The sequence below is a fragment of the Chrysemys picta genome, chromosome 2 (genome assembly GCF_011386835.1).
Source record: "Chrysemys picta bellii isolate R12L10 chromosome 2, ASM1138683v2, whole genome shotgun sequence".
Taxonomy (NCBI): Eukaryota; Metazoa; Chordata; order Testudines; family Emydidae; genus Chrysemys; species Chrysemys picta.
Genome location: NC_088792.1, coordinates 120,231,112 through 120,243,672, shown reverse-complemented (window position 1 = coordinate 120,243,672; position 12,561 = coordinate 120,231,112). Strand labels below are relative to the sequence as shown.

Sequence of the window (12,561 nt, the reverse complement as noted above, 5' to 3'; positions counted from 1 at the left end):
CCTAGGAAAAACCATCAAGTAGAGAAAAACTTTAGTATATACCAGTAGATTTAATATTCTCAGGAACATCATGAGGGTAAACAATCATACAGAAAATCCTGGGCTATCAGAAAGAAACGTATATCTGGCTTTTTTCCTGCAGGACCACAGAAAGAACAATGGCACGTGGAGTTCAATGTGTCCCTCTAGAGATGGAGTACTACAGGGATGCGATGCCAAATAATCTACCAGCCTAACAGAGTAGGTCCCATCTTCAGAGTGAAAGGTCAGACTCGTGAAAGGAGTAATAAAATATTTGCTATTGGAGATCTTCCAAACAGCATTAAATATGGATAATATAAAAGTGATAAACAAAATCTAAAATATTACTTGACTTACACTGGTGATTAAAGTTCAAGTAAAGGGAAGTTGTCTGACTACAAACACAACATACCAACTAGAGGTTCCTCTCTTTTGGGATCTTTCATAAAATCTTTCAGACAGGTTATGTCCTTTGTAAGCTTCCGCTTAACTAGTGCAAACAAAATAGAAATACATATTAGACAGACAAATTACAATTACCATAAGATACTGGACATTTTGCACATAGTTTCATATGACTGAACTGACAAAATGAGTTGCTAGCCAAGCTTTTTGAATGGTCAGTGAATTTTAATTATGAAATATTGAAAAATATTAGTTTACAGTGGAAACTGATTTCCCCTATTAGCAGTGTTCAAATACACAGGATTAAGTCTATAAAAAAATCAAAATAGTTTGTATTAATCATCCAGACTTATCCTGGCATCCCATTTTGTGCGTGAAAAACTGGGAGTTCAATATAGGTAACTGACACATCCAAGTTAATGATTTGCACGCAAAGTTAACAGACATGTTGGCATTTACAAGTGCTTTGACTTGGCTGAAGAATTTTGTGAAGGGCTTTTAAGAAGCTTAGATTTAGATTTCATCAAGCTAAGATGTTCAGGATAGAATCCCAATTCCTAGCAAAGGAAGACCTTAGTATTTTTCAAGATTTTTCACACTACTTTCATTTAGGATTGATAAAACTGCTCAAGGAAGGATCAAAATAATCCAACAGTTACTCTGTCCTGGATTCGTTGGTCTGAGAAAATATCCTCAAGCAGTGTTTACATATGCAACCATTTTAGGAAGATGTCTGTATTAAACATCCTTGCGTAATAAAAAACATATAGGATAATACTTGAACAAAAAAGAATGCTCTAGTAGTACATTCAGGTTCTGCTGGACAGAGATTAAGATCAGGATTCAAACTGATCCTCCTAAAATCAACACAATGTGCTATCACTAGACTAAGGTTTTGTTTGCTTATTTTACAGATTTACATCTGAGTAACTGCATGATGCAAGTACATGCCACAATGAAAAAATATTAAAAAGCAAAAGGTGCCAAAGCCACATTTAAAATATTTTCTCTTCTTTGCTGACATTATGCACCTTCTTAAAACAGGCAATTTCCATAGTTAGATTTATTCAGCATTACTACAAAATCCAGTTTTTGTTAATATTATGGGGTTACAGTGAGACAATTGGTGAATCAGGCATCCACAGGGTGGATTTATTTATATCAACAATTTTAATCATGATTTAAATCAGCAATTTCAATCATGTTTTTCATTTGTACTTTTTAGTTTGATTGGTAACCATTAAAACATGTTGATTTGCAACTAGATATAGCTTTTATGTTAAATTTGGTGCTTCTTTTTGCTAGCCAGGAGAATACAGTATATTTATAAACCTTTATTTACATAGATTAATTTACATTTATTCAGATTCAATTTTTACATTTTTTATTATGTTAGAAAATAGGGAATGATGCATTTCTTTTTTAATAGATTAACTTTTTACTTGTGATTTGTGTCAAGCTCTATTTGGAAGGAAATTCAAATTCAGTTAAAAATGCAAAAATTAATTTTATTACATATAACTACCTTTGAAAGTGCTGGATATATGAGAAAAAAAGTTCATCAAAAGACATATTGCCTTTAAAAACTGATTTATTACACAAAAGGAAGTATTACTGGTAATTGGTGAATTGAACTGAGTGTTTCCAATCACTATGTCCTTCGAGATTTTAGAACTAGTAGATCTCACACCTAGTTTTTATTCATAGAGCGGAAGAGGAAAACAAGCTTTCCTGCTTTTTCAGCATGCAATTGTTTTTTTTTGTAACTGAACTAGCTGAATAAACTGATGTCAAGAAAATATTCTGACCTGCAGAAGCAGCTACTGATGTCAAAATTTGGTTTAGCATTCAAACTCTGGTTCACATTATTTCAACTGTGATTTCCACTAGTTCAGTGGTTTGACTTTCTTTAAAGCTTGTCAGCAAATGTGTATTAAATATTTTTTGTATTTAATTATTTTAATAATTTAGGCCTTAACATAGGCTGTCAATTTCAAATTTAATTTTACATGTTTATATTAAAAAATAAGCTTGTATTTAGTTTAAATAAAAAAATCAAATTTAATTAAAAAACCCCAACATTTTTTATTTAATAAAACCACAGTTTTTTTTTAAATCTACCCTGGGCACTTGGACTAAATTTATCATAAAGAAAGTTACTTCTTTCAAATCTCAGGAAAGTAAAACAGTATTACAATAATGGTAGTTTAGTAAATGCTATTTCCCCCACCCCACCCCAAGGATGCCAGAGTACAGTCATGATTAAGCTAAGTAAACAGAAAATGGGATTTAAAAAAAAAAAAAAAAAAAAAAAAACCTTCTTAACTCCATTACAGGGATGAATTATCTGTGCCAACAGAAACAAAATCCAGGCTCAGGTAAGAGAAAGTTTTACCAAACTTGCACACATCTGCTGGAGGATTCAAACAACAGCTTGAGCTACAAGTCATGCTCTGTATCACAGGTTGCAGGAACGTCCCAGATTTGACAAGGTTTCCTTCAATCAGAAGTCTCATATTTTGCTATGTTTTTCAGAGATTCTTAAAATGAACAAGTTAGCCATTGCATGAAGCACTGATGGTCAGAATGTTTGATAGTGCACAAGTGGAGTTGTCTCTTCCTAAAACTTAAGACTATCTTCATGAACTTTGGACTCTGACCATCGAAACAAAAATTTTGTTTTCTAGAAGTGTAACTCAATGGTTCTCTACTGGGGTCCATCCAGGGCCTCCTGGGGGGCTGCAGGCAGGTTTCAGGGGGTCCACCAAGCAGGGCCAGCATTTGACTTGCAGGGGCCCAGTGCAGAAAGACAAAAACCAACCATATGGGGCTGAAGCCCAGGGCCCTGAGCCCTGCCACCCAGGGCTGAAGCTGAAGCCTGAGCAACTTAGCTTTGTGGAATCCCCTGTGGAGCCTTGGATAAGTGCCCTGCTTGCTACCCCCCCACACCCCACCCACACACGCTGGCCCTGGTTTTTATATGCAGAAAACCACTTGTTACGGGACCGGTGGGCTGTGCAGTTTTTATAGCACGTTGGGAGGACCTCAGAAAGAAAAAGGTTGAGAACCCCTGGTGTAACTCATGTTGAATGTATTCATTTATATTCAATTTTCTTACCTGGTCTCTGTGTTTCATATATCACTGGAGCAGGAGCACCTAAGATAACATTATTTTGACAGTTATTTGTCTTTCTCTGCATAGCAGAACAGACACAGAAAATAAAATAGATTTAAAGCGATGTCTCCCTTTATTCTATGTACCTAACGTTTTCAATTTAACCTCACTAACAATATTGTTCCATCTTGGTATTTGATCTTTTGCTTTTGTATCTTTTCAATTCCTATTTTTATCAACAATTTTTTTTAAAGTGTTCACCTAAAAATTTCATTACTTCCCCTGCCAGACAAAACATCAAGTATGGATCACAGAAATATTAACTAAAAAATTTCTTTGAAAGTTTAACTACAAAAATTCATTAATCTGTGTTACTCCTATTCCAGTTATTTTCATTATTTAATATTTGTTATGGCAGCTTTGAAAAGCCACAACTAGGATCAAAGCCCAGAAGCAGTTAGGTCCTGAAATTGCATCCATGATGGGGGAGACCCCTTGTACTCATGGGAAACCCTATGCGGGTTCCAAGTCTATCCCATAGATCTGATTACGCAATCAGGCCTTATAGGGCCTTTTCAGATATTTTCATGCTTGGCAGTGTTACTTTTGCAGAGTTACTTTCCCCCTTCCTGTGCCCCTCCCCAGGCCTCCACATGCTCAGTTGTCCCCTTATAAATACCCAGTATAAAGCTAATTTATGGCACACATTTAAAAAAAAAAAGCCCTAAGAAGAGTATCTGGTAAAGTTCAATATACGGTATTAAAATACCCCTTTACTGAAAATACTAAAAGTTCAACCTAGACTATAAAGCTCCTGGGTCAAGTGTCTGCCTTAAAACTGATGTAAAATTCCATATTAATTTTTTTATTACCATAGGCTTATAGCACACTAATGACATTAAGGGAACCCTGTGCTGTGAGCAGTACTGGTTCGCTCTGGTATCTGTACCAGGTAAGTAGTTCAAGAATAGATTATAGTGGATTTCAATATCAAACTTGTGTAAATTTGTTGTCCATTTCAAGACACTGTGCTAGTGTTTAAATTTAACAAAAGGAAAAAATGTTTTAACCAGATTTCTTCTTAGAATAATCATGTCTCCCATTTGGCTGAGTCCACCACACCCCTAAACCATCTCTCAATGAAATGGGAATTAGACTTGGTAATCATGGTTTCTGGGCTAAATCATAAAACATACAGTACCAAGTCCCAAAAATATTTCTAAGATGCTAAGTTATAACAAAACTAAAAAAAGATTTAGAAAGGGAACATACTGTATTTCAAGTTGTCCTTTCATCCAGTATCACTCATCACCTGAGATCCAACTTAGGTTTCTTTAAAGAAACCCTTCAATATTTTATGGTCATATTAGGCAACCCAATTAGCTTGACAAACTAGTCAAGAACAATCTTTCCTTTTGAGCGCAATTATCTCCACTACGCCTCAGGAGAGAAAGCTTACCAGCTATGTGCAACAAGTGAGATTAAAAAACTATTAAAGATAACCCAACACCACACTATTGAATTACCTTATATACCATATATAACTGTTCATTAGCCTGTTCGTTTACAAGCTGATCCCCCCAAATGGATAGGTAAAAATAGCAAAAACTGTTTGACCCTTTCGTAAGCTGACCCTATATTTCAGGGGTTGGAAAACTTTGGCTCCTGGCCAGTCAGGGTAAGCCGCTGATGGGTCGGGACGTTTTGTTTACTTGGAGCGTCTGCAGGCATGGAGCCCCTCAGCTTCCTGTGGCCACGGTTCGCCGTTCCCAGCCAATGGGAACTGCAGGAAGTGGCGCAACCTATTCGATCAGGGACTGGGAACTGTTAAACACCCTGGCGGGCCTGGCCGGTTTGTTTACCTGCTGCAACCACAGGTTCGGCCGATCATGGCTCCCATTGGCTGCGGTTCACCACTCCAGGCCAATGGCGGCGGCGGGAAGCAGCGGCCTGGAGCAGCGAACCGTAGCCAGTGGGAGCCATGATCGGCCGAACCTGTGGACGCGGCAGTAAACAAACCGGCCAGGCCCGCCGGTGTGCTTATCCTGGCGGGCCGCCTGCCAAAGGTTGCCGATCCCTGTATTAGATCTTCAATTCAATGATTCCATAGAGTTTAAAATCATCAAATTTTGGTGTAGACCTGTTTATAAGCCGACCCCCGCTCTTTGATGCGTCACTTTTTTACCAAAAATATTCGGCTTATGAACGAGTATATACGGTATTTCTTTTAAAGGACAAAGGAGGACAATTTGTCCTGGGAAACTGAGACAACCCTGCTCAAGGATCTAGCTCTTTATCTTGATGTTACCTTAAAGATGTGCACTATGGAAGCCTGTGGTGTTTCCCCCCCTTTTTTTGTTTGCTGTATGATAATGAATAAACGCTCTGATCCTTGGCTCACCTAAGACTTCGATTGAATCTTACATCCCACTCATTTCAAGCCTTTTCCATACAAACTGGTCTAACCTGAGTTTACTTTAGGATTGAAGACTGGAGCCTTTGAAGGCATCTCATATTTGTGAAAACAGCACAAATGTTTTGATCATACTTCGAGGATGATGGATGTAGCATAAAGAACAGACAGACAGGTTCAAAGTCTCTCCTGCAGAGCTGATGTCCAAAAGTAAGCCTTACTTTATATAACCAGGAAGTAGGAAGGATACTGAATTGAGAATGCGGATAGCTAGGATTTATAGTCCAGGTCTGACATTTATATGCTGATATGGACTGACAAGTGATGCTTCTGTAAGAAATATATGTGCATATAATGTAGGGAAACCTGGTTTATTCTTTTCTACTTATTGGAAGCAAGCCAGATCCTGGAGTAAATTCAGTTTGTAGATTTCATTTCTTAAACTTTACCAACTTTCAACTGCTTGAAAAGCAGCCTCTCAATTAGCGATTTTGTCTCATTACCCAGACTGAGGTCTGAGGGCAAGCCTGAACAACTGTTCAGCAAATCCCTTCGACTGAAGGTTCAGACACTGAAAACTAGTGTCTTCTTGACCACTGTGGAAAAATAATTAATGTTGATCATACTTTATTTTTTGTATCATTCTCTAGGACAGGTAAAATCAGGAAGACATAGCCAACACTTTCATAGCACCACTGCCACAGCTTCCACTTCTTTGAGGTAGAACGTATCTTGGAATTCTTCTGACTAACACAGATACCAGGAGGACACCAAACTTATCTGAAGACTTAGATATGAGAATAAATCATCCACTCAATCTAGTCATTGCTGACTAGCTCAAGCTCACCACTCAAAGTGGTGCGCCTTTTACTGAACGTTGCACATCAGTAAGACTCTTCTCTACAGAACAAGAGGATGGATTCTTTGTGAAGACTGGTGCTTCTCATCTTTTCTTGTCTGTTGACATAAGTCAGGATTATAGCCAGGAAACTCATGTGAACATGTGTCTATGTAGAGGGTCTATACTGAACACATATATTCTTAGGAGCTTGCGTCTTCATGGATACTGAGTGCCGAGTATGTAGGCTACTAACAGAATCTTTTTGTACCTTTTGTTCAAAAATGCACTCTTCTCTGCCACAATCCTCTCTACCGACCACTCTCTACTCTAATACTATATAATACGTGTAGTGTTGTTTTTAAAGTTGCCATTGTTAATTTCCAGTTTTATATAACAATTACTAAAAATGGAAATTTTGAAAAATGCACATGATATACATCAGGAGACATCACTAAATCAGGAGAGTTTCAGATACTTGTGCTATCCCAGAATGATGTTATGTTTTGTACTGTCTCAAGCAAACAGTAGTCGTCAAGAGTTTTTTTTTTTTTAAAAACTCACCTTTTTCCTATGGTAAATGCTCCTTCACAGGCAGAGGTTTCCTTTAAAATGACTTGGATTTTTTATCTTCTCTAGAGTCACTTAAATTAAAATCGCAAGTATGTCACACTTCAGTACTGCAAGTTTAGACACAGAGGTCTTTAAATCACAATCAAAAGACTCGAAAAAGCAGAAGGAAACAACGTTTTCTTAATGGAAGAGCCACACAGTGTATAACTTGGGATAACTGCAAGAATGGACTGTAATAGAATTACAGTAGAAACTCATTCATTTCCAATCAAAACTGGGAGACCTACCACAGTTTACAAAATCTGTGAATTAAGCAAACAAATTAAAAGTATTCTAGGATGCTCTAAGATTTATTTTATTCCTTTATTTAAAAAAGCATCATTATAGTATTTAAGATATTAGACCGTATACTAATACATGTGACAAAAGTAATGGTGTGTCTGCTACTAAGTCTTAAAATCTGGCGTTTTGCCCCACTTCAAAATTTGCAAATCTTCCTTTGTGATTAGCAAGTCACTAGCTATACAAGTCTGACATTCCTGTTAACTTGTAGGTACACAAAGTTATGTATTTCTTCCACGTTCACACGTACTTTGTGCAGAAGAGGGAGAAGAGGACCACAAAAACTGTTTAGGAGTAGGATATATGCAGAGAGTCAGACCTAGTCTACACTACTGGGTTAGGTCGAAGTTAGCCGCGTTAGGTCAATTTAAAAAATGAATGCGGCCACACAACCAACCCATTCCGTCGACCTAAAGAGCTCTTAAAATCGACTGCTGTACTCCTCCTCGGCGAGGGGAGTAGCACTAAGATTGACTTTGCTGGGGTAGTGTGGATGCAAATCGACAGTATTGGCCTCCAGGAGCTATCCCAGAGTGCTCCATTGTGACCGCTCTGGACAGCGCTTTGAACTCTGATGCAGTAGCCAGGTACACAGGAAAAGCCCCAGGAACTTTTGAATTTCATTTCCTGTTTGGTCAGTGTGACGAACTCAGCAGCACAGGTGACCATGCAGTCCCCCCAGAATTGTAGAGTGTAGAATGTTTCTACGTTCCCCCTATCATCTCCATTCCTGAGGTTATCACAGATTAGAAGGTGGAAAAAAAAAAAAAAAAAAACGCACTTGCGATGACATGTTTTCCGAGCTCGTGCAGTCCTCCCGCACTTATAGGGCACACTTAATGCACGCAAGCATTCAGTGGCAGAGCCAGGAAAGAATTAAGTGAGCGCGAAGAGCGGGGCAGGACGCAATGCTGAGGCTAATGGGGGAGCAAACGGACATGATGAAGCGTCTGTTGGAGCTGCAGGAAAGCCAACAAGAGCACAGACCCCCGCTGCATCCACTGTATAACCACCTACCCTCCTCTTCATGTTCCATAGCCTCCTCACCCAGATGCCCAAGACCACAGGGGGAGGCGGCTCCAGACACCCAGCCACTCCACTCCAGAGGATGGCCCAAGCAACAGAAGGTTGTCATTCAAACAGTTTGATTTTTAGTGTGGCTACAATAAGCAATATGGCCTCGTCCTTCCCTCCTCCCACAACCCTCCCGAGCTACTTTGTCCATTATCTCAATTTGTTTTTTAATTAATAAAGAAAGAATGCATGGTTTCAAAACAATAGTTACTTTATTTCGAAGGAGGGAGGGTGATTGGCTTACAGGGAATTAAAATCAACAAAGGGAGCGGGTTTGCATCAAGGAGAAACACACACAACTGTCACACCGAAGCCTGGCCAGTCATAAAACTGGTTTTCAAAGCCTCTCTGATGCGCAGCGCGCCTTGCTGTGCTCTTCTAATCGCCCTGGTGTCTGGCGCGAAATGATTGTCTGCCGTTGCTTTCACGGAGGGAGGGGCGACTGATGACATGTACCCAAAACCACCCGCGACAATGTTTTTGCCCCATCAGGCATTGGGAGCTTAACCCAGAATTCCAATGGGTGGCAGAGACTGTAGGAACTGTGGGATAGTTACCCACAGTGCACCGCTCCGTAAGTCAATGCTAGGTAGTGAGGACACACTCCACTGACTTAATGCGCTTAGTGTGGACATATGCAATTGACTGTATAAAATCAATTTCTAAAAATGACTTCTATAAAATCGACCAAATTTCGTAGTGTAGACATACCCTCAGAAGCTCTCAAGCTTTGATCCACAGAACAGTGTGATCAGACAGACTGCTATATAAGTCTAACTTGTTCCCAGCTGCTAAACCACTTAAAAAAAAAAAAGAAGCTAAAAATACATTACTTTCTTACTATTACTTTCCATACAAGAAACGACAGTAGTGGCTATAGGCTTGCTAAATAATCATGAATGGGAAGCAAGATGGTGTATGTGTAATTGTGAGTGGAATAGGAGTTGTTCACAAGACACTATTAAAGAGTGGTACACACAATGACAAAGAAGTTAGATTTTCCTTTGAACGTAAGTAGATACTCTTGTGATAGTTCTGAACAATTTAAAACTATAGATATCCTTTGACCCAGATGCCTCCTCACCAAGCGTGAAAAGGTCCTCAGGTGAAATTTACATATGGAAATGCTTAATTACAGTTTCAAGGCAGGTAAGAATTAAACTGTTCCAGAACTGAAATATGGCTTTTATTAGGATACCAAAACCCATTTAAGCTCACAGCATATCACTGAAAAAAGTAGCATAATTTCATCTGAAGACAGATATGGCTACTTCAGTTTTTACTGCATCAACACAAATTAAAAACAATATAAAACTGTTTCCTATACCCATTTTCATCAGTGTCATTATCTGGTGGTCCTTACTTTCATGGTGTTAGAGATGCAAGCTGATTCACAAAGCATGATTTTTTTCTGTCATAATGCTAAACTGTATTGAACAGATTTGCACAATAAGCAAAACCACCACAAAATGCAGCAAGTGCTAACAATAGCTGAAATATTGAAAAAGCAATTTAATCATTTAAAAATTACAATTTGATAGCACCTATGGAAGCTTTGAAGGGGAAGAAGAAAAATGTCATACTTACGATAAGCATTCATGGCTCTCTCTTTCTTTAAATATGAAGATGTAAGTCATCCCAAAATAAAATAAGAAAAAAATCATTAATGTGCTAGACCATTTAAAAGAAAAAAAAATGTACTTTCTTAATGCAGCTTTTGCAGATAAATTACAATGAAGGCCAACTTTTCCATTTTTACATAGTAAAAAGTATACAGCCTTTATGATTTTCTGCAAAAGCTGGAAGTGCTGACAAAGAAGTGCTGATAACAATTAATACCAGAAGGTTAACGTAAAGACAACCCTGGTATTACTTGAAGGAAAGGGATCAATTCTTAACGATGATTAAGGCTTGACAGACTGGTCTCAGGGATGCCACACAAAACCTTGATTTTTGCATGTTAGCAGCTCCTAGAATTTTAAGAGCTGTAGTTCCAAAAATCAACATTTTGGGCTAATTTGGCAAAATCCTCTGGCTAGCCAAAATTTCCTAAAGTTCTGATCATAACATGAAGAACAGGCAAAGCAGTTTTCATCAACTGAATCCATCACAAGTGGTTTTTTGGTAGCAGATGGAAGAAGAGGAATTGAAATTTCCACTTCAAGACATGGATAAGACTAAATATTGACCTGTTGCTAGGTCTTTCCAGGTAATAAACACACAAAGAAACAAGTTATTATTGATATGCTAACTCACCAATTTGAGAAATGAAACAATTCAACATATCTTTATGTCAACAGTGTAGTTGTTTGTTGAGAGCACTCCAAAAAGAGGAAGAGTTTGAATGGCACATCTGAAATATTCAGTGCCACAGAGCAGATGCTGCAAGTCATTTCGACAATTCAATAAGAGATTTTCTAATTGACACAAATAGAGTATTTGGTAAAGAAACCAAAATACTGCCACAAAAGAAAACAATGAGAGAGGCAGTACCACTGCAGACAATGCAGCGTAAGCTCAACAGCATTTTAAAAACTTAGAATCTGGGCTTTAAGAATAAGTCTCCCATCTAGCTATAGAGACACAGGAATTGTTACAGATAAGATCATATATCATTCTAGTGTGGTGTCTTGCGCCTGACAGTTGCTAGTACCTGAAGTTTCAGAGGAAGGTGGAAAATGCACGTTGCCAATTGTATACTGCTGTACCTGGGGGGAATTTCTTCTGGGTCATTTCTGGGCAGTCAGCTTATGCCCTTGATTGCGTTTTGATTATTGTTTTCATTAACATCAGGGAAGTGACTCCATAGTTGAGGTTTAGAGATCCATTCTATTTCTGACCCCTTTTAAAAAGCTGCATTGGGACTGAAAATTCTCATGCTAAAATCTCAGGCCACAGGTGAAATTTCTTACAGGATGCTGGAAATAAATTGCTCCAGCTGTTTTTGAGTTATAGGGCTCTGAGAAGTTAGTGCTTGATTTTTAACAAAGTATCTAACTTTGAGAAGCCATAACTCAAAAACTGCTGCTTTTTAGGGTTCAAACTTCCTATGCACTTTGTCCACCACAGTGCATAGGCTAGTTTTTACATTTAACAAATTCACTTACAAAACATTTTGTTTCATGCACATAAGTAGACAACTCATCTCTTTATTTAAATCTTACTAAATATGCCCACTTTAAATGACCTCACAGCAAGATATCAGAAATCAATATGTGGAAATTCTTCAAATTCCAATTATTTAAGGTCTCCTTCATAATAACCTTGAGGTTTTCCATGAAAGTGAATCTTCCTTTAACAGAAATTTCTAAGCACCTTCAGAACATAAGAGTGTTGCTTGGAATAAAATGCAACAATAGCACCAGAATAGAAGTGTAAATTTCCCCAAGTTCATTTCAATGGGGGTAGTAAACTGAAGTCTAACAACTCTGGTATTTAAGTTACCAACTGTTTCATCACCATCAGTGTCACTGACATCTGATTATTATGCTTATCCAGTGTGCTTGGTTTCATTTGGAAGGCCATCCCAAACGAAATGAAGTTGTGATTGCAAATATAAAATATGCAAACATATTCTGAAGTTTGATAATTCTGCTCTTCACCAACAAGATTTCCTCCTCCTCCTTGCTCTCTCTCTCTTCCACCACTGTGAGAACTGTCCTAACAGAGACAAGGAAGTTCTGGTTTGGTAGTGGCAGCAGAGTCTTGAACCCTAGAGGTTCTCTCTCTTTAGGAAGAGGGGAGACATTTGCATTTGGCTCCCCATTCTCTGGGCCAACT

At 38.2% G+C, this 12,561-nt stretch overlaps 1 protein-coding gene across 7 annotated transcripts in view; it reads right to left on the bottom strand.

The window, feature by feature from the left end:
* The window catches only part of LOC101937085 (uncharacterized), a 56,443-nt gene that overhangs the window by 24,472 nt on the left and 19,410 nt on the right, over positions 1 to 12,561 (bottom strand). For 4 of the 7 annotated variants that reach the window (XM_065587226.1, XM_065587228.1, XM_065587225.1 and 1 more), the window contains exons 5-7: positions 10,369 to 10,393; positions 3,545 to 3,583; positions 434 to 511 (exon numbers count right to left, since the gene is read on the bottom strand). In XM_065587226.1, coding sequence (XP_065443298.1) covers positions 434 to 511; positions 3,545 to 3,583; positions 10,369 to 10,393 — 142 coding nt within the window. The remainder of the gene's footprint in view (positions 1 to 433; positions 512 to 3,544; positions 3,584 to 10,368; positions 10,394 to 12,561) is intronic. The other 3 variants (XM_065587231.1, XM_065587230.1, XM_065587232.1) reach the window with 1 other exon arrangement.